The 23,495-nt window shown below is 42.3% G+C and overlaps 1 protein-coding gene across 1 annotated transcript in view; it reads left to right on the top strand.

Annotated features, from left to right (window-relative positions):
* YAF2 (YY1 associated factor 2) overlaps window positions 1-23,495 on the top strand; it is a 120,055-nt gene that overhangs the window by 59,282 nt on the left and 37,278 nt on the right. Inside the window, 1 exon segment of the mRNA XM_030216597.1 lies at window positions 22,770-22,916. Coding sequence (XP_030072457.1) covers window positions 22,770-22,916 — 147 coding nt within the window.

Genomic DNA, 23,495 nt, shown 5'->3' with positions numbered 1-23,495 from the left:
TAAGGCGTGTCAAAGCAAATGCAAATAAAGAAGGCCAAGAGGGATTACGAAAAAAAGATAGCATTAGAGGCAAAAAAAAACATAGCAAAATTTTTTTTCGGTATATTAAAAGCAGGAAGCCGGCAAAAAAATTGGTTGGGCCGCTGGATGACTGAGGGGTAAAAGGGGCGATCAAGGAAGATAAAGACGTAGCGGAGAGATTGAATGAATTCTTTGCTTCGGTCTTCACAGAGGAAGATTTGGGTGGGTTACCGGTGTCGGAAATGGTATTTCAAGCGGACGAGTCGGAGAAACTTACTGACTTCACGGTAAACCTGGAGGATGTAATGGGGCAGTTCAGCAAACTGAAGAGTAGCAAATCTCCTGGACCGGATGGTATTCATCCTAGAGTACTGATAGAACTGAAAAATGAGTTTGCGGAGCTACTGTTAGTGATATGCAATTTATCCTTAAAATCGAGCGTGGTACCAGAAGATTGGAGGGTGGCCAATGTAACGCCAATTTTTTAAAAAGGTTCCAGGGGAGATCCAGGAAATTATAGACCGGTGAATCTGACGTCGGTGCCGGGGAAAATGGTAGAGGCTATTATCAAAAACAAAATTACAGAGCACATCCAAGGACATGGATTACTGAGACCAAGTCAGCACGGCTTTTGTGTGAGGAAATCTTGCCTGACCAATTTACTTCAATTCTTTGAAGGAGTAAACAAACGTGGACAAAGGGGAGCCGGTTGATATTGTGTATCTGGATTTTCAAAAGGCGTTTGACAAGGTACCTCATGAAAGGCTACAGAGGAAATTGGAGGGTCATGGGATAAGAGGAAATGTCCTATTGTGAATTAAAAACCGGTTGAAGAATTGGAAACAGAGAGTGGGGTTAAATGGGCAGTATTCACAATGGAGAAGGGTAGTTAGTGGGGTTCCTCAGGGGTCTGTGCTAGGACCGCTGCTTTTTAATATATTTATAAATGATTTAGAGATGGGAGTAACAAGCGAGGTAATTAAATTTGCTGATGACACAAAGTTATTCAACGTCGTTAACTCGCAACAGGATTGTGAAAAATTACAGAAGGACCAAAGTCGTTAACTCACAACAGGATTGTGAAAAATTACAGAAGGACCTTACGAGACTGGGAGACTGGGCAGCTAAATGGCAGATGACGTTTAATGTGAGCAAATGCAAGGTGATGCATGTGGGAAAAAAGAACCCGAATTATAGCTACATCATGCAAGGTTCCACGTTAGGAGTTATGGACCAAGAAAGGGATCTGGGTGTCGTTGTTGATAATACACTGAAACCTTCTGCTCAGTGTGCTACTGCGGCTAGGAAAGCAAATAGAATGTTGGGTATTATTAGGAAAGGTATGGAAAACAGGTGTGAGGATGTAATAATGCCGTTGTATCGCTCCATGGTGTGACCGCACCTTAAGTATTGTGTTCAATTCTGTTCGCCGCATCTCAAGAAAGATATAGTAGAATTGGAAAAGGTGCAGCGAAGGGCGACTAAAATGATAGCGGGGATGGGATGACTTCCCTATGACGAAAGACTAAGGAGGCTAGGGCTTTTCAGCTTGGAGAAGAGACGGCTGAGGGGAGACATGATAGAGGCATATAAAATAATGAGTGAAGCGTCTGTTCACGCTTTCCAAAAATACTAGGACTAGGGGGCATGCGATGAAACTACAGTGTAGTAAATTTAAAACAAATTGGAGAAAATTTTTTTTCACCCAACGCATAATTAAACTCTGGAATTCGTTGCCGGAGAACGTGGTGAAGGCGGTTAGCTTAGCAGAGTTTAAAAAGGGGTTAGACGGTTTCCTAAAGGACAAGTCCATAAACCACTACTAAATGGACTTGGGAAAAATCCACAATTCCAGGAATAACATATATAGAATGTTTGTACGTTTGGGAAGCTTGCCAGGTGCCCTTGGCCTGGACTGGCCGCTGTCGTGGACAGGATGCTGGGCTCGATGGACCCTTGGTCTTTTCCCAGTGTGGCATTACTTATGTACTTATGTACCTCCAATGTTCTGAGGCTGACTCCGTGGCAGTGAAGGGTTTGTAGGGTTCGTGCTGCCTGTAACGCTGTATCCATCTCCTGTCCTGATGTTAGCGTGCTTCCTGGTTCGTCACAAGCAGCACTGACCAACCACATGATAACAGCATGAGGCACACTAACGGACTCAAAGAATAGCGCTAAGGAATTCAACTGAGCCAGGATGACACTCTGTAGTGCCTAGTCCCTCATCCCTTAGCTGAAGTAACACAGTCTACGATTGACAAGTACACAGTCCTTTATTTTATCCCTGGCTGAGGTAAGTTTATCTTTTCTAACTTTACTGAGCATTATCTGCTGTTACTTTTTAGGAAGCTACATTTTCAGTAGTTTTGGAGAGCTAAATATTTTTTGGTATGTCCCAACCGTCGTCAAGCAGCGGGAAATCCCTTGCTTTGTGCCCCTCAGACAATTCCAACTGTGTTCTTTTTGGAGCATTTGTTTTATTTTCCTTTTTTGGGGACCCTTTCTTTCAGTAGAGTAGATGCCCACCACTTCTGGCAGTTTTAAGCTGTACTTCATTTTGGTATTTTTGGTGGCGCACACTTCTTGCCGCTCCATGTGATGCTGCCATCTTTTTTTAGCAGGCTGACTTCTTTACTTCTTCAAAAAGCACAGTATTGAGGCTACTTAGCCTATGGTAATTTTATGTTGGCTGTGACTTCTCATGTACTCCTTTCTTTTTTTTCTTTTTTTTTTCCCTGCCAGGTGCGTATACTCCTTCCTCCCTGCCCTTCGTGGTTTATCTGTGAATTTTCTTAATTGCCAACTTAGCTCCCTTAGGACTGCCAGTGTGAGCCTTATTAACCCAATTTCCCAATCTACTTACAGTGGTGTTAACTAGCTTCCTGTGTTACGTTTTCTAATGATAACTTAAAAAGAAATGTAATATAATGGAAAGAAATTCATGATCATTAGAAACTTTTTCATTTTGTTCCCAGCTGCGCCATTGCCTAGTACTCCAAGCTGAACAGTTTTTCTGCATATTCTGGCAGCAGAAGGAAAGTGAATTTCTCCCTTTGTCAGCTCAGTAGACTTGGATGTTTCACATTTGAATCATTTGCTAGTGTGATAGTTTTGCTTCTTTGTGCTGCTCATTGTCTATTTTTTTCCCTCTGCTTGCGACTATAACAACTGTGACTGTTACTTGGTGCATACTTCAGTGTTAGGTGCACCTATGTGGCAATTTCAGCAGCTATGCTGTGTAGTTCAGCAACCTCGTCTACCGTTTACTGGCTCTGAATTCCTGTTCTTCTTTTTATGTGTAGCATTTTGTTCCGTGTTGTATTTCAGCAGTAGCTTCTGATTTTGCATGTTGGCAGAGACTTCCTGTGTCGTATCTTGGATCACGATGACTTCTGGTGTATTTTCAGAGTCTTCTCTGCGGAATATTGACATTGATTTTCTTCTACATGTTGGCAGCAATTTCAGTACTGCATCTTCGCAGCTTCTCCCTGTGCTGTTTTTGGCTGCACTTTCCCTCACTATATACTGATGATGATTATTTTTTCCTATACAGTAACGGCATGCTCCTGTGCTTCAGGGTTGCTGAGAAAGGGGGGGTGGCAAGGGGACAAGATTCCCCGGGCCTGGTTTCCAAAGTGGGTCCGCAAGGCTTCTGGAGGCAGGCAGAAGGTTCTGCTCCCTTGGTCTGTTTCTCCTGCTCCTGTGTGTCAGGACCCGGGTAATTTGTGTTAGCATGATAACCCAGATCCCGGCACACAAGAAGAAAGTGACAGACCGGGGAGGAGCACACGCAGGAAGGTAAGAGGGCAGGGGTCAGCGATGGCCCTGCCCCAGACCCGGCTCTCAGCGGCCCTGCTGTGCTTCACATTGACCAGGTTGGTGCGGTGGCAACCAAGTCCAATACTGTACGGGCACCATCTCCTGTGCTGTAAAATGACATCATCTTCCTGTGCAAGAGGTAGTGCAATACAGCGTCTTGTACTGTACAGTGGATGCAGTCTCTTGCACTGTACAGTGGTAGCAGCCACCTCTCTGGTTGCAGCTAGAGGTGTACGCGAGGATGGGGACAAAAGTCATTACTACCATGGGTTTGGGAGTGGATGGATCAAATGGGGATGGGTACCAGATTATGTCCCTGTGCACACCTTGACTAAAATAATAATAAAAAAAAATAGAAAGAGCTCACCTTGATGCATGTGTCTCAGCAGTTTTGGCAATGGAGACTGGTGAGAATATTCCTTGATTTATTTTGAGCATTTAGGCAAAGTATAATCTCCACCAAACTAGTGCCATCTATTTGATTGATAATACAGCTAATATGAATGCAGTATTTAGAGATTAGGTCTAGATAGGTTGCACAGGTCATATTCTTAATCTAGTACTTTTTCATGGACTCTAGCCATCAAAAACTGAAGTAGATCTGAATGATCTTCCCAGTCAGGTAAGTGAGCCTATAACATTATGCAAGGAGGTGGTTATACTCACTAAGCAAACAAAAGTCCAATTGTTCACTGAAGAAAATACTCAAGCAGTGTGTGTCAACTCAATGGAACAGTGGTCTACTGACATTGAACTATATGGCATAGAATGTGGAGGAGCTGTGTAAAATTGCCCCTGAACTAGGTGCAAACAAATATTTCCTGACCAAATTGTTCATAATTGGGTCCCCTGGGAAACAGTGATCTTAACATCATCAAGTTTGAGCTACTATCTGGGATGGACCCGCAAAGGAAATCTACTGTAGCTGTATTTAATTTTCAAAAGGGCAACTATAATAAAATGAGGACCGTGGTTAAAAAGAAACTAAAAGGATCGGCTGCTAAGGTTAGGACACTAAATCAGGCGTGGACGTTATTCTAAAATACCAATTTGGAGGCACAGTCCAGATGCATTCCACATATTTGCAAAGGTGGAAAGAAGAGAAAACGACAGCCAGCATAGTTAAAAGTTAAAGTAAAAGAGGCTATTGCAACCAAAAGATTGGCCTTCAAAGAATGGAAAAAGGATCCAAATGAAGAAAATAAGCAACATAAGCACTGGCAAGTCAGATGCAAAGCTTTAATAAAGAAGGAGAATATGAAGAGAAACTTGCCGCAGAGGCTAAAACTCACAGTAACAACTTTTTCAGGTACATCAGAAGCAGAAAGCTTGCGAGGGAATCTGTGGGACCATTAGATCATGAAGGAGGGCTGCTCAGCAAGGACAAGGTGATAGCAGAGAAACTGAATGAATTCTTTGCTTCTGTCTTTACGGAAGAAGATGTAAGAGATCTGCCTGTACTAGAAATGGTTTTCAAGGTTGATGATGCGGAGGAACTGAAAGAAATCTCGGTGAACCTGAAAGATGTATTGAGCCAAATCAACAAATTAGAAAGTAGTAAATCACAGATTTTAAGAAATGTATGGTACCGATACGGGGAAATATCCTTGAAATAGCCAAGCGGTGAAACATGATGTCATGTCTGACAGATTATTCCCCTGGGAAGCAACTTATTTAAGATAAGTGTGTCATTAAGAAGGTGCAAAAAGAGTTACTTTGTATATGACAGATGTTTTGAAGTTAATGTTTGATGGAGAATAATAACACAATATAAGATCTCTCTATATAAAACGCACCTCCAACGTTCTATTGAAGCCTCTCTTAGCAAAGTGAAGGGGCTGAGATCGCATTGTCTGCCCCGCCCACGCGTCAAACGTGATGACGTCGAGGGCGGAGCTATGACACAACCAATCGCATCGCTCGGCAGCGAAGCGTCAGGGAAGGAGGCGGCGCTCTCGACGTCTAGCCTTCCCTTCGCTGTGTTCCGCCTTCTTCTGACGTCAAGGATGACGTCAAAAGAAGGCGGAACACAGCGAAGGGAAGGCTAGACGTCGAGAGCGCCGCCTCCTTCCCTGACGCTTCGCTGCCGGAACCGCCACGGAGGTAAATTTAAAAACAAGAAAAAAAACAAAAAACGCATGTTGGGGGGAGAGAAGAGGGTGGCCAGTAAACTACAACAATGGGAGCGGGAGGGCAGGGGAGAAACCACAGCATGGATGCGAAGGGGGGGGGGGGGAGAAGAAGCCGGCCCAGGCTGCCACATGGGAGAGAGAGGAGCATGGATGCGAGGGGGGTCATGGAAGGGAGAGAGGGGACTTGCTGGAAAAGGATGAATGGAGGCGGCAGGGGACAGAGGAGCATGGATGGCCATGGATTGGGAGGGCAGGGCTCAGGGAGAGAGGGGAATTACTGGAAATGGATGAATGGAGGGGGCAGGGGACAGAGGAGCATGGATGGGCATGGATTGGGAGGGCAGGACTCAGGGAGAGAGGGAAATTGCTGGAAAGGGATGAATAGAGGGGACAGATGGGCATGGATAGATATGGATTGCAGGGCAGGTCTCAGGGAGAGAGGGCAATTGCTGGATAGGGAAAATGGAGGGGCCAGGTGACAGATGAGCATGGATGGGCATGGATTGGAAGGGCAGGACTCAGGGAGAGGGGAATTGCTGGATAGGGATGAATGGAGGGGACAGATGGGCATGGATGGATATGGATTGCAGGGCAGGCCTCAGGCAGAGAGGGGAAATGCTGGATAGGGATGAATGGAGGGGGCAGGTGACAGAGAAACATGGATGGCCATGGATTGGGAGGGCAGGCCTCAAGGAGAGAGGGAAATTGCTGGATAGGGATGAATGGAGGGGCCAGGTGACAAAGGAGCATGGATGGGCAGGACTCAGGGAGAGGGGAATTGCTGGATAGGGATGAAGGGAGGGGATAGATGGGCATGGATGGATATGGATTGCAGGGCAGGCCTCAGGGAGAGATGGGAATTGCTGGATAGGGATGAATGGAGGGGGCAGGTGACAAAGGAGCATGGATGAGCATGGATTGGAAGGGCAGGACTCAGGAAGAGGGGAATTGCTGGATAGGGATGAATGGAGGGGCCAGGTGACAGAGGAGCATGGATTGGACTCACACTTTCACTCTGACTCTCAAACAGTCACTCTCACATACACTCTCCCAAACATACACACTCCGAGGAAAACCTTGCTAGCGCCCGTTTCATTTGTGTCAGAAACGGGCCTTTTTTACTAGTTATATATAAAACTAAAAAATTTAAAAACAAACATGAAGACCGATGATGATAGGAAAGTGGTGGCTAAAATCTGTGAATGCCCCATGATTCTGATAAGCTGAGGTCTTCGAAACAAAATTAAGATTCATATACCACAAGCCCAACATTTAGGGTTTTGAAGTGTTATCATTTTTTGGACTTCTGTTAAGCAGTGGAGCCTCAGGGTAGCCTCCTTATTGAAAGCATGTGACGCTTTTGTAAAAGCTGCCTTAGGTGACAATCTCCCTTTTGGGGGAGGATACGGTTGATAAAAATGATTTTGTTGGCAGAATGGCTTTACCTGCTGCATCATTTGCCACTCATTCTTAATCCTGATGATCTTCTAAGATGGAATATCTCTCTTTTAAATAGTAGTAATAAACCATATTAAGTACATTTCTATAATATACCACTGCAGTCCGCAAAACAAAAGGAACAAGTTCCCACAAATCATCTTTCTCCTATGATCTAGGCACAGGGAAAAAAAAAAGATTTTAAGTGCTCCCAGGTTTCAATCTAATTCATGTTTGATGTGGGATGTAAATGTCATAAATAAGTAAATAAATAGAAACTGACTATTGAGCACCTGATTCCAACATGATGTCTGTTTTAGTGGCCCTTTACCAAGAGAAAAAAAATCTCTGCACAAATATAACACGTGCTAGGTTGTCCCTATAACCAGTCCCTCCAAGTGACATGATCATGATGTATAACAAATTGCTACTCTACCTGTGAAACATTATGCCGTTATTATATTTCCTCTTTGTATTTCTATATGCTGCAGAAGCTGGTATGTTTGAAAATATAAGTGAGATTAAATAAAAATGCTACCTACAATAAAGAATGACAACATGGATGCAGCAGTTCATAGGTTTGTTTGTTTTGTTTTGAGTGTACGTGGAATGATGGCTGCGCAGGGAAGACGAAACAGAGACTAACCTAATTGGCTTCAACTTTTTGACATCATTCTACCTCCTGTTCTCAATCTAACCTTCTTGCCCAGGACTAATCCTGCTCTCCCTCCATGAGTCTGGCATCTAGTTGTGAGCTCTATCCTTGATATGAATGGGAAAGAAGGGATATTGTTTCATTCCTTTTTTTTTGTCTGTTGACTGTATTTGTGCTCAGGATCCAAGTGCAGATTGTCCAGAAACTTCTTTTCCTAAGGTGTTCCCTTTAAACCTGTTTTAGCAGAGTGAATATCAATATATATAAATGGCGAGTGTCGTACTCACTCGCAAATGCGCAGTAGAGACCCTCTCTGCCCCGCCCATGCGTCAATACGTGATGATGAGGGCGGAACAGAGAGGGTCTCTAATGCGCATTTGCGAGGGACACCGCCGTCGCTAATGCTCCCCCCACCCGGAGTCGCCGCCGCCACCCACCTTCCACCCGGTCGGGCCCTCGCTCCGCTATTGAAACAGCGAGGGCACACAGCTCTGCTGAGCTGCTGTCGGCCTTCCTTCTTCTCTGCCTGTGTCCCGCCCTCGACGACGTTACTTCACACGAGGGCGGGACACAGGCAGGGAAGAAGGACGTCCACGGCAGCTCAGCAGTAGAGCTGCGTGCTGTGTGCCCTCGCTGTTTCAATAGCGGAGCGAGGGCCCGACCGGGTGGAAGGTCTGTGGCGACGGCTCTGGGGGGGGGACGAACTCTGAGGGGGAGCGGCAGTGGCGAACTCGGCGGCGGGGTGGGGGGCCTTTCAAACCCCCCCCCCCCCATACTAGCCCGTTTTTACGGGCTGAACGGCTAGTAAAAGATATAACATCCTTTTACATTTACTGTCTTCATGGTGATCTCTCTGTGTCAGTGTGTCATGTAGGTGTGGTGCACTTTTATAAATCCATGAAACAGGAGAACACACTTCACTTAAAATATCTTCTAATTATGACAGTGATTGTTATTGTTGGTCTGTAGTTTAGTGGACCACCTCTGGAAAACCTTTTAAAAACTGGTGTTACATTGGCAAACCTCCAATATTCAGGAACCACAGACCATTTTAATAACAGTAATAGACATGAAATTGAATTTTTCAATTCTTTCAGCACTCTGAAATATATCCAGTCCAGGTGATGTTCAAGCCTCCTGAAATCTGTTACTGTAAGATCTCAGTACCTTGATGTATAACCTCAGCACATCAATACACCCTGAAGTCTCTTTATATTTCTGAAATGTCCTTTATTAAATAACAAATAGTTACAAGTCAGAAGAGGTGCCTCTTAGCACAGAGCCTTCGTATTCTGAAAGCTGCCTCATTGGATGGAATCAGAGACCTGAGGAAAAGGGCAGTTCTACTGCTGAGGTAGAAAAGCAGTTACACAGGCAGAGCAGCTCACAGATGGGAGATTGAAAATGCAATATCATTGGCAAGATATGTATGAGGTAAAAAACCGAGTTCTCTCCAGGGAGTCTATGAGGACAAGTGCTGACAGAAATAAGATGGAGACAGCTACCCAGTCAGCCAGAGAGAGAAACCTGGACAGGAGAGGGGGGGGGGGGGGCTCCCTCAAGCCCACAGAACAAGATGCCAAGAAGACCAATGAGAACAGAGCCAAGTTAGGCTAAGCAAAAAAAGGTCTAAGCAACAGCACACCAATAATAACAGTTTCCTAAACAAGTGTGTCTGCACTACCTGTGAACTACATTTCACATAATGCCATGCTTATCTAACATTACAGTGACCTACAGTAAAACATTAAACACATTACAGGAATCTATCCCAACCAGGCAAAGCTGTCAAAGGACAGAACAGGTGATTTGCTACTCCTTTAGTATTGTCTTGTTAAATCTTCCAGATTCACTGAGATTTGTTTTAGTTTTTCTGAGTTCCCATTTTAAAATATCATTTCTGCAATGGGTATCTCTGTTATATCTTCAGTAAAGACCTTACCCTCTCCATAGCCCTCTGTCCCCAACCTGTTTTACCCATCTTTCTGCCCTCAGTCTCGCAGCCCTATTCACGTAGTTCCTGTTGTTTTCCTATTCCCTGCTCTATCTTAGTCCCCACTCTTCCACCCACTTTACCCAATCCCCGCGTCCCAATTTACACTCCCAAAACCTAGCCAGTTTTGAGTGTGTTTTCCTTCTGGTCTCTCATTCAGTCTCAAAATCTCTGCCAAAGCCCCTGCTCTCCTGCATCCCCATGTTCCCAGTATCTGCATGCCTGCCTTTGCTCCATCTTCTGCAGCATCCATTCCTCCATACAGTGATGTGAAAATCTCTCTCCCCCCACCCCCGATTTCCTTAAATAGATTAAGTAGAGTTCCGGTTAACTGACATAAGTACATAAGTAATGCCATACTGGGAAAAGACCAAGGGTCCATCGAGCCCAGCATCTTGTCCACGACAGCGGCCAATCCAGGCCAAGGGCACCTGGCAAGCTTCCCAAACGTACAAACATTCTATACATGTTATTCCTGGGATTTTGGATTTTTCCAAGTCCGTTTAGTAGCGGTTTATGGACTTGTCCTTTAGGAAACCGTCCAACCCCTTTTTAAACTCTGCTAAGCTAACCGCCTTCACCACATTTTCCGGCAATGAATTCCAGAGTTTAATTACACGTTGGGTGAAGAAAAATTTTCTCCGATTTGTTTTAAATTTACTACACTGTAGTTTAATCGCATGCCCCCTAGTCCTAGTATTTTTGGAAAGCGTGAACAGACGCTTCACATCCACCTGTTCCACTCCACTCATTATTTTATATACCTCTATCATGTCTCCCCTCAGCCGTCTCTTCTCCAAGCTGAATAGCCCTAGCCTCCTTAGTCTTTCTTCATAGGGAAGTCGTCCCATCCCCGCTATCATTTTAGTCGCCCTTCGCTGCACCTTTTCCAATTCTACTATATCTTTCTTGAGATGCGGCGACCAGAATTGAACACAATACTCAAGGTGTGGTCGCACCATGGAGCGATACAACGGCATTATAACATCCTCACACCTGTTTTCCATACCTTTCCTAATAATACCCAACATTCTATTCGCTTTCCTAGCCGCAGCAGTACACTGAGCAGAAGGTTTCAGTGTGTTATCGACGACGACACCCAGATCCCTTTCTTGGTCCGTAACTCCTAACGTGGAACCTTGCAAGACGTAGCTATAATTCGGGTTCTTTTTTCCCATCACCTTGCACTTGCTCACATTAAACGTCATCTGCCATTTAGCCGTAGTAATCCACAGTTGGTTCACTGGCTCTGCTCACTCACCCCGCCCACCCTCTCAAACAGAAGCAGCTTCCCTGTTTCCAGATTCCCCACCTCACCTGTGTAGACCATGGCCCTCTCGGTCACCTCCACCGCACAAGTCCAGGCCTTCAGGAATTTCTGCACATACACAGAAGGCACAGGGAAAGCCCCAACACAGCCCCCGATTTTCCTGCAACTGGCCCTGCTTCTACCACAGCGTGCAAATCCTTGGAGTTACATTGGACAAATATTTATCCCTTGAAGACCACGCAACATTCATCACCAAGAAAATGTTCAACATGATGTGGATGTTGAAACGTGTATCTCCCCTTGAATACCTTCCGCAATTTGATTCAATCCACGGTACTCACTCACGCCGATTACTGTAATAGTATCTTCGTTGGATGTAAGGCCCAAATCATGAAGAAACTTCAAACTGCCCAGAACACGGCAGCTAGACTTATTTATGGGAAGCCTAGATTCGAAAGTGCAACACCCCTCCGTATGAAACTTCATTGGCTCCCTATTAGAGAATGAGTTAACTTTAAGGCCATCACACTAATCTACAAGATCATCCATGGAGTATCACCAAGTTACATGGTCAATCTATTAGATTTTCCATCCAGAAACATGTCAACATCTTCACGAACATACCTTAACCTGCTCCTTCCCAATTGCAAAGGACTAAAGTATAAAACATATCATGCATCTAACTTCCCCTACCTGGGATCCCAACTCTGGAATGCTCTACCCAGATACATTCGATCAACTAGTGAATACCTTCCCTTTAGGAAACTACTGAAAACCCATTTATTCAAACAGATTTACCCGAACGACTTGACCTACCATAAGCAAACATAAGCAACCCATCCATTTACCGGTTCATCTAATCATTAACAACAATGACTCAGAAATTACTTCCTACCAATCTTCTTACTCTCTGTGTTCTTCCCTTACCTCTTCTTCATCACTCCACTTCCTTACCTATCCCTATCCTTTCTCTCATACCTCTTTTATCCCATTTACCCCTTGTTCATTTGTCCTACCACATACCTCCTTTGTTGATCCTGATACTACAGATTGTATTCTCTTGTTACTATGTAAGCCGCATTGAGCCTGCGATGAGCGGGAAAGCGCGGGATACAAATGTAATAAATAATAAATGTGCACCCTTCTCTTGCCAACACTCCCACTCATCCAGAGTCCCCTGCATTGACTCCAGAGCAAATGTAGTTCTTGGACCCATGGTCTGTGCCACATAAGTGTGCACACTCATGAACTGGATTGGAGCCTAACACATGCCTCTGCTGTCGTGCCCATCAGCCAGTTACCCCAGACCTGACTTCACCTGATGGATCCTGATGCTTATGGACTCGGCTCCCTACCCCAGGTAAATAATAGAGAAATATTCAACTCATATGGATTACATTAATGTGGTGTGGTGGTGGGTAGGGACGTAGTGAACTGTAGAGATTATCTGACTTTTCAGTTATCTGTTTACATCGGATAATCGAGTCTCAACTGTAATAATTTAAAAACTGTTGTGTTTACTCAGGTTCCCTTTCTCTGATATTATATTGTTTAAAAATCAGAAACCAGTGTGACATACATGCAATAATAGGGGAGAAAACTGTTTCACATCACTGTACCTCCCTTCTCCCCCTTCTGAAAAAGACAGTCTGTGAAATTCCAGACCGACCCACTTTATAATCACTGACTGTCTTTTTCTGCTAAATGTTGCTGGGTTACTAAGTTTTCTGCCTCCACTAGGATAAAAATTCTACCCTACTTTTGCAACGTTTTCTTGGAGCACAGGCTTTACTAACTGTCATTAGTGCTGCATGTGTCTACCATGTGCATAACTAATGACATGTGTGTGTTAGATGTGAGATTATTAGGGAATATTTTCTTTTATGCTAATTTTGATGGGTTTGTTCTTATTTCATTATGGTTGTGTACTTTAGAAAAACCCTCCCTCCTCTTCAGGGGGACAGAGGGTGGAGATGTGGGTGGGGTATGGGGAGTGTTGTATAATCAGATTGCAGTATTATGTCCTCTTTGCTTTCTTTTGTTCTGTGATCTAACCTGTAAATGAGGTTTTCTTTTTTGGGTAGTTGGGGTTCTGATAATTTTTCAGTATTTCCTTAACTAGGCGTGTACGCAGACCTCTGTGGCGTATGTCTAAGGGTTTGTATGAGTATGAACATTCCAATTTCTGATTACAAAATGGAAAGAATTTGGAATTACTAATTAACAATATGTTATTCTGGGAAAGCGCTAAAATGGTATTAAGGCAGGAAATGATTTATTATTTGATATTTCATTATGAGCAATTGAAATGCCAAATTATAATATTGAATAAACAACTTCAAAGCAAGGTCTTGCTGAGCTTTTACAATATTTTTCATTTTAGTGTACATTAAATGAATTTACCAGTGCACAGTTAATACTCCTCAATAAGGTCACTATTGTTTTTTAAATATGGTAACAAGATTGGAACATGCTTGGCTAGATTAGTTCGAACTTTTGAAGGCCCTAGATTTGTTCTGCTATTACGAGATGCCAGGCGTGATCATGTCATTTAATAGAGACATTTACCAACTTTCTCATAATTAGTATGACTATTCAGAATACTGAGGTAGTAGGTTATTCAACATTTTTGATGGTTTGCCTTTGCCATCTTTGACTGAGATGGATCTGGGTTGTTAAATGCCCCTCTGGGTCTGGGGGAAGTCCAACATGCTATGAAATCTTCACCTAATAATAAAAACTCCAGGTCCAGAATCTTATAAAATATTGGCCCATAAGGTATTGCCCACTTTGGTGGCAATGAATAATGAGGCTTTGGACAATAGGGAATTCCCAGGTTATATGCGTTTGGCGACTATTGCAGAGATAACAAGTTTGTATTGGCTAATTTCTCTGCACAATGTAGACCTTAAACTATTCACAAAAATATTGGCAAATAGACTACTGGATATTATCCCACGTTTGGTTGGATCCCACCAAGTAGGCTTTGTCAAAGGTCGTAATGCTGCAGCATGAAGCATTAGAGGCCATATTGGTCAGTTTTGCTATTTGAAAAAGCTTTTGATAGGTCTCTGGAAGACCTAAAGACGCTTTGGTTCTGTGGGAAGAATCTTAGATTGGATTCAATTGCTGTATAGCACACCATTCGCCCAAGTTTTAGTGAATTGGATTTTGTCTTCCCCCTTTCAGATTGAGCATGGCACCCGCAAGGAATGCCTTCTGTCTCTAACTTTGTTTGTCTTTAGTACTGAACCACTGGCTTTAACGTTGAAACAAGATCCTGGGGTCTTGGGTGTCCTGGTCGGTTCCCAGAAGTTTAACATGGCCCTTTTTGCAGATGATTTACTTGCTATGCTTATTGTACCACAAGCCTCTCTACCTCGGGCGCTTCATATATTGCAAGATTTTGGTTCTTTTTGTGGTTTGTGGGTTAATACAGACAAGTCGGAGGTGCTTAGTTGTATGGATGGCATGTAGCGTCGCCAATCTGTATTGTTCCAGCTGACCCAGACAGGTGATTGGATAAAATATCTGGGCTTGTAGATCTGCAAGGCTTGTCTCAGTTATACACTCTAATGTTGCCTCCTTATTGAAAAACCCTAAATGTTGGGCTTGTGATATATGAATCTTAATTTTGTTTAGAAGACCTCAGTTTATCGGAATCATGGAGCATTCACAGATTTTAAGAAATGTATGGTACCAATACAGGGAAATATCCTTGAAACAGCCAAGCGGTGAAACATGATGTCATGTCAGACAAATTATTCCCCTGGGAAGCAACTTATTTAAGATGTGTGTCATTAAGAAGGTGCAAAAAGAGTTACTTTGTATATGACAGGTGTTTTGAAGTTAATGTTTGATGGAGAATAATAGCACAATATAAAATTTTAAAAACACACATGAAGACCGGTGACGATAGGAAAGTGGTGGCTAAAATCTGTGAATGCCCCATGATTCTGATATGCTGAGGTCTTCTAAACAAAATTAAGATTCATATACCACAAGCCCAACATTTAGGGTTTTGAAGTGTTATCATTTTTTGGACTTCTGTTAAGCAGTGGAGCCTCAGGGTAGCCTCCTTATTGAAAGCATATGACGCTTTTGTAAAAGCTGCCTTAGGTGACAATCTCCCGTTTGGGGGAGGATACGGTTGATAAAAATGATTTTGTTGGCAAAATGGCTTTACCTGCTGCATGATTTGCCACTCATTCTTAATCCTGATGATCTTTTAAGATGGCATAAAATCTTAAGGCTCTTTCTGTTGTTGGGGGGGGGGGGGGGCTAGGTTAGGGTTTAAACAAACTCAACTTTTAAAGGGTAAAGGGGATCTAAGCCTTTCTGATCTCAGAGCTTATTGCCTGGCATGTCATTTATGAGTTGCCAGTGATTGGATTTTTGGCATTTCGAGGTTAGTGATGATGTGCCTTTTAAGGGATGCTATGGGGGGGGGGGGGGTCCTTTGGCATTGTCTTATTACATGCAAAGGCAACCATATTACTTCGATCCTTGAAGCAGCACATTTTACTCAGGCTCACGTGTTTAGGCTTGGGGTATAATGAGAAAAAGATTTGGCTTGCCCGTTCATTATTCTAAATATTTGCCTTTTGTGGGTAATGTTACCTTTCAGCCCAGGTTGTCTATGCCTTGGGGAAGATGGGTTAACTATGATATCCCATGTTATAGAGGAAGACGAAGCAAAACTTTTGGATTATGCTACTCTTAAGGAACCATAATGGGCTGAGGGCACGGGACTGGTACCCTTATTTACAATTATGACACTATGGCCTATTCATTAGTTTCTCAATATGGACCCTTTCTTCAGGACTCAATTTTTGATTAAAAAATGATACCTCCCAGCAGTCACTAAGTGTTTGATGGGCTGATGATATGAAGGGTTTAAGAAATCGGTGGGGCTTCCCACCATTTCATATACTAGTGGAAAAGTGGAATCAAGAGTCTGCGGACTGTTCATTAAAGGAGCTCCCACATAGTTTGAAAAGCAGCTTTGTATTGGTAATTCCAAGAGCTCCATTATAAATTTTTGCACGCTTGTATATCCACCCATCAAGGGCAAAATGCTTAGTCATGATTGCAGCACATCTGTGCAAATTGGGGATATATGTTGCTCTGTCTGGATAAGTGGCTGTTAGGGCACCTTGCTGATTTATGTTCTTTAAGAGACAGTGAGTATGACTAGCTGGATTTTTGAGTCAGTAGAGTTCATAGTAAATTACCCCAAATCCCATTTGAATCTGTCAGCATCAACTGGAATTTGTAAGAGCTGTACTAGACATGATTTGGGGAAGGCTTTTCTTACACAAGAAAGGATCAAGTTGTTTGACATCAGCATGAAACAAGTTGAGAAGGTTGGGCCTTTTGATATAAATGGAATATGTGATTCTCTTGGCACTTCTCAAAATGAGGTAAGCCTTCTAGACTCTATATCCTCAGTGGCTACATGCAACTTGGAGCATATAAAACTCCATCCATCTGTTCTGATGGTTGAATCAATGGTTTTGGCTCGGTGGTTCTCAGCCTAGTCCTCTGACCAGGATAGCTACAGTAGATGTCCCTGAAAGATTCTTTGCACATCTGTCTTGCATGTATTCATTGTGTGGATATCTGAAAACCTAACTGGCTGGTTGTGTCTAGAGGATTCAATTGAGAACCTTTGCTTTGGCCAGAAGCCTCTCTTTCCAAATTTCTCTAACTCAAATGTTTATTACATATACCTGGATTACAAAGCTCCTGCAGAGGGGATCCACATTCAGGATTTTTGGTCTGTTCAGAAAATGCTTCACCAGACAAATTTTCTAGAGGAGGTAAGGTGTGCAGGGATGCTCTAGAGCAGTAGTATTCACTGACTCTGAGGGCCACAAACAGGTTTAGATTTTCAAAATGAGGCCACTGAACAATAGGGAATTCCCAGCTTCTATGCGTTTGGCGACTACTGCACAGATAGCCAATTTCTCTGCTCAGTGTAGACATTAAACTATTCGCAAAAATATTGGCAGCACAAGTAGACAAATACCTGACCCCCTAAAAATCACAGGTCAGGAATCTTGGGATACTGCTAGACTTATCACTCACTATGATCCCGTAAATTCAAACAACCTTTAAAAATTGTCTCTATCACCTATGGCAGCTACGACATATCTCTCCATATATTGAAAAGACGAGTCTGACCACAGTGGTCCATGCCATGATATCATCACTACTAGACTATTGTAATGCCCTGTACACTGGTCAAACCAAAAAGAGTTTGTATCAGCTCCAACTAATTAAGAATGCTGCAACACTACTGCTGGAAGGCTGCAAGTGGTGTGACCATATCACACACTTCCTGCAAAAACTATACTGCCTACCAGTACTTTATAGGGCTAAATTTAAAACTCAGATTTTCAAGGCTCTCAGACAAAATGGGCCAGATAAGTTAGGCCTTTATACACCTTTGAGACCTCAAGGATCATCACTGTCCTCTCATCAAAAGAAATTGTATGATGTGATACCCACCAGCGAACCTTCTCAGGAGTAGCCCCCATGCTCTGGAATTTACTCACAGAAGGGCTACATATAACTTGAGACTATCTCTACTTCAGAAAGCAGGAAAAAAGCCTGGCTCTTCTTCCAAGCCTTTATTTCATAGGGTGATTGACTATACACCCATTCTGCACCTGGACTAGCTTGCGACACACTAACTTAGATCAGTTCCTTATCTTGATTAAATGTACAAAGCACTTGCCTTTAGTTTAGCCACCCATTTATTTATCCCAGCTGACTCTGTACCACACATCATGTCCCCATCTATATATCTGTATTTGGCCCCTCAGCTATATGGTAAGCTGTATTGTAGAAAAGCATTAGTATCATAGCAGTGTTGGTTTGAATGTTCTAATTGTGTGCTTCTTAGATATTCCATGAATATTATACTTACATCTTATTACAACTCTTCTTTGAATTTCAGTTCTGTTAAGTGTGTATATCTTTGATCCTGTTTCATGGTAGTCCTATTAGGTTTCAGTTTGCTGATTTCAAGTTTTCCTCTTTCATTGTATTTGTTTATACTTGTTCATTTTACTATTGTTGTTAACAAAATTGTAAGTTTGATGTTAAACTGTACCTACTGTACACTGCCTTAAGTGAATCTCTTCATAAAGGCGGTTAATAAATCCCAATAATACTGTAGACTGAGGCCCCAATACTGCTTCAAGTTATTTTGCCACTGCTGCTGCTGGTCTGGAGAAGCAGCAGCAGTGATGAGGATGGTCTGCCATGTACACCCTGGCTGAGGTCTCACATACCCTTTGGGGTACGTATACCAAATCTTGGGAACCTCTACTCTGTACCTTATTTCAGCCAGAATGTTCTTGAATTGTACATGTATATGGATCTAGAAAGTAGGCCAAAAGAGTGATACTTTTAGTTAAAATAAAAAATTCTTGGCCAGCTTTTGGGGGTTACATTCCATCTGGTCAAAACAAAATAAGCAGGTAAAGGCAGAGAATGCTTGAATAGAAAATTGAACCTTGCATTGCATTACAATAGTAATGTGGTGGGGAAGGGGAAGTTGTGTGATATTAAAGCATTGGTTTTCAGTCCAGTCCTCATGATACACCCAGTCAGTAAGTTTTCATATCTTCTGTGTAGTTAGCAGAGGGTCCAAAGACCTATACGAAACCCAGAGTTTCAGGGTCTGAAGGTACTGTTACAAGATAGTGTCGGTAGCTTATGAATTGAAATTCTCTTATTTGGCGCTTGAAAGCAGGTTCCAGTAGTGATACAGAAATCATTTATGAAGTTAAGATTGATTTCTCAACTGTGACCTTATTTAACTGAGAGATTTAGAACAAGTGCTCCAAGCTATAGTTAAAGCAAACCTAGACTACTGCAATGTAGGATACCTGGGTCTTAATAACAAGCAATTGTCCAGATTAGAAATGGTTCAGAGTGTAGCTGCAAAGTGCAAGAAAATGGGACAATCTCTTTGCTGCTTCATGATTTGCATTGGCTGCCAGTCTCTTAGAATAAAATTTTAAATTCCTATCTACTGTGCATAAAGCTATCTGGGGTCTCGGCCTGGTTTATGTTAATAAAAATCTGTGGTTGCTCATGCTCTCCCTTGAGCTTTATGTTCACAGAATGTTCTGCTGATGGACTATCACATGGTTAGATATTGTAGATCATCAGTTATGTGGAAGAATACATTGAGATCTTTCACTATCAGTTTGGAACTCGCTCCCTCAGGAACTGCTGGAAGTAAGGAATCATATAATCTGTTCAAGAAGAGGATTATGACATGACATTTATCTTGGGACTGGTCTTTGCTGCTGAGTATTGAATTTTTGGATGAACACTGCTTTTTAAGGAGTTGAGGAATGGGTCTCTGGCAAGTGATGGATTCTGTTGATTAGGCAATAGTCAGGTGGTAATAGTAAGGTTGATTATGTCTGTTTTAAGTTGATTTTTTTTTTATTGTAACCTACCTTGAATGAATTTGGAGAAAAATGGGCTTTAAATACCTTTTACATTACATTTTTAAAATTAAATGTCTATAGTGAATGTTCATGAGAAGTTTGTGTGCACTGCCTCCACTGTATGCAGATCTATCAAATGCATATTCATTGTAGATATCCTAAAAACTCAACTGGCTGCATGAATCCTGATGACTAGGTTGGGAACTGCATTTTAAAGTGATAATGACAGGTTAACCATGTGGAATGTAGTTTTTTATTGGTTGGAGAAGGATTGCTATGTGCCTGAAAAATGGATAATATAAACTGTGCAGAAGGAACTGTGCAGTTTTTATTTTTTTAAAAATGGCATGTTTCTTAAATTCTTTGGATTTTGTGAAAGATTATCTTCAAATTACTGTAGGAAAGGGATATTTTTTTGGTAGCAAGTGTATTTTGATTAGTAAATTTCTACAACTAAAATATATAAAAAGAAAAAGGCATATTTCTCTTCTCAGAAAAATATGGGTGCTTTAAGGATGTACAGATTTGTTCATATACATTTTTATGTGACATAATATGCTGGTGTGGAGACACTTGCAAATGGTGTCATGGAACCCAGCTTTGGTGAGGGGAATGTATTCCTTGCCCAGCTGATAATGTGCCAGTAGGAGAGAGCTTTCCTGGTTCTTGACCAGAGAAAGGATCTAACTGGTATGTCCTGGACCTGGCAGCATAGAATTCTAGAGGTGCTTTAGTCAACTTGTATCTAATCCCACAAAGGTAAGAGCCTAAAGTGGGTGTACTGAGGAGCTATAGCACTGTTGTAGGGGGAAGATGGTAAGGAGGGAACAAAGAGTGATTGGAAGGCACTAGGTATGTACTATTGTCTACAATGCAGTGCTGGAAAGGACCTGGGCTAAACCAAATATCTTCATTAGGCATACTTTGCCTTTGGCACATGAATGATGTGTTGGCCGTGGCTGAAACAAGATCATGGCAGCTTAGAGGGTAGGGGATTGGGTAATTGTATTTGGCTGTTATGTGAGGATCTTACTAAGAGCAGGGAATGGGTGCTAAGGGGAAAGATTGGGTTCCTCAGGGGCATCCTACTGCCAAACTTATCAGAGTTCCACATGTGCTGTTGTGACCCAGGTGTCATTAAGATCCCTGTAGGTAATGTCAGGATGTTCTTTCTATGTCCTTTCAGTAGTGGAATTACCTTGTAAGCAATATAAAGAGAGAATCCCCTAGAATTTTCTAGTTGGGTTACCTGTGTGATGTGCCCAGGGGAAGATCTAGCTGGGTTTGCTTGGGTTATTTAAGGTCCTAGATTTGGAGGGAACTTCTTTTCTTGGTCTTTTTTTTCCTCCCAGCCCACAGCACTCAGTTGATTTGTAAGGCAGGGCATGAGGACCACCCTGGTCTCAATGCAACAAGAAAAGGAGATACCCCTATATTGGAGGAAGGTGGCTAAACCCAAATTCCTGTCCAACAGCAGTCAGAGTTCAAGATAGGGAAATAACCTGTCGAATCCATGAACTGGAACCCTGTTGGAACCTATAGTGGGAGGGGGGTCAGGAACTGGATAGGAGACTCTGGAGAGGAGAAGAAGTGTTGCAATATATCTAGACCAAGGGGATCATGGAAAGAAACTGGAAGGAAGGAAGCTTTTCTCCAAGATGACTCCTCCTGCCAAATTCAGTGAGTCCATCTGAACAGTGGCACATTTGTAGAGCTAAGCTAGCTGTAGGTAGGGAAAAACGGTATCCTGCAAAGGAAGAAGGGATATGGAGGACGTAAGATGTTTTAGAGTGGAGAAATTTTGAAGATGGAAGGAGACATCAAAACTTGTTACCAGAACTGTAAATATCTTCCCTATGTGTATTCTCACATGGTATTGTAACAGATTGAATTTCACCAATGTTTCAGTAAAGTTGGAGATCAGTATACAGTTTCTGTATGCTGTGGACTTATTTGTGGGTGGAGTAAAAAGAGCGGACTTAAGTTGCCCACTGAAAAGATAGTGGTGTAAGGCCTTACAGAGGGGTCTCTTCTCACATTCTTGGGACCATAAAAATCAAATATGCCCCTGCAATAAGAACGCTGATCAAGTGTCCGGTTATAGTGCAAGTGGATGACACGCCACACTGAGATGTCTAGTGCACACAGGTAAGATGGAAATAGGTCTCACTGCATGGCCAAAATAGATCTCAGGGCACTAGGTCACAAAGACAAACTAGTGTATTGTTGGGAATCATTTTATTAGGTGTAAAAGCATGTACCCATTTTGAAGATGTTTGCACATACGTCATAAAATATGTGGTAAAATCTGCATGCATCTGGCCCAGTACATGCTCAGTCACCATCCAGAACACACGTCTTTTGTCAGTACATTCTTTTCAGTGTTCTTACCCCCTTTGTAAAATAGCATGCAGGGCGTAACCCTCAATATATGCATATTTAGGCAATTTCTATACATGTACTTGTTGCCTGAGCTTTATAAAATTGTCCGCCATTAAGTCTTGTAGTGAGTTATAAAGTCTCTGAGTGTTTTTATGTTTTAAGCATTTCAGCATTTTAATCTTGAATGTCTTACCTTTTCAGATAACTTTTCCTGTTAATTTCTTCAGTACAAGGAGTAGACCACTGTATAAGATGCAGTGGTCTACTCCTGAAAAAATGTTCAACCATGGAACAGTTGCCTTGCTGTTCTTTGCATTGTTTTGTGTTACTATTTAACATCTGGCTTGTTTTGCCAGTGTAGCATCCCTCTTCACATTTCTTTTTACATTGAATATTATATGCTACTTTAAAGAGAACAGTAAACATAAAAATAGCTTTTAAATACCTTTCCCATGTGCGTAATGCTGGCCAAGTATGAAATAGTTATCTTATGGGCTATCAAAGAAACACTTTTTTTTGTATACCAGGTCAAAATCTTTATTACAAAACAAAATGAAACTAATGTAATGTGTGTGTTTTAATATAGGAAGCCTCGCCCAGTCTCCCAGTTGGTTGCCCATCAAGTTACACAGCAATTTGTGCCACCCATACAGTCAAAGAAAGAGAAAAAAGACAAAGTAGAAAAGAGTGAGAAAGAAACCACTATTAAAAAGAACAGCCACAAGAAAACCAGGTATGTTTTATCAATTCCTGTTCTTTTTGTTCTTCAAGGACAAGCAGGCCAGGCCAATTGTATTCTTACATCTAGGTGACGTCATCCGACGGAGCCAGGTGCGGATACTGACTAGCCAGATGAATGTAGAAATTTCTAGCGGTAGCCCACTGTACAAGTGCTGGTGCCTTCCATTGGGCAGGTCCCTCGATCTTTGTTTTTCCACGGAGCAGGGAGGACACGTCTTCGTGTTCCTCCTGTCAGTACGTTTATTTTCTCTCATATTGTAGTGCCTTTCTGTGTGGGTATTTTTCCCCCTTTTGTAATACTTTTCTCAATAATCTTCATTTTATTTTGTTTCCTTTTTCTTTTTTTTTCTTTGTATTTTCTGTTTTTCAATTTTTTTCACAAGTTGAGGCTCGCTTAGGCTGGAGCTCCAACCTCAGTTTGAATACAGTCCCCTTTTTACAGTTCACAATTGAGGAATTTAAATTGGCAGCAATTATTTTTTTGATGTCTCAGTAACTTCAAGAGGTGCGCCCAATGTAGTTGAGTGATTTCTCTGATGAACCCGCACTCATGGTGAATCGGGTGCCTTGA

The sequence above is a fragment of the Microcaecilia unicolor genome, chromosome 10, assembly GCF_901765095.1.
Source record: "Microcaecilia unicolor chromosome 10, aMicUni1.1, whole genome shotgun sequence".
In the NCBI taxonomy this organism is placed as follows: domain Eukaryota; kingdom Metazoa; phylum Chordata; class Amphibia; order Gymnophiona; family Siphonopidae; genus Microcaecilia; species Microcaecilia unicolor.
The sequence above is the reverse complement of the archived record's forward strand: the minus strand, read 5'-3'. Positions and strand labels throughout refer to the sequence as shown.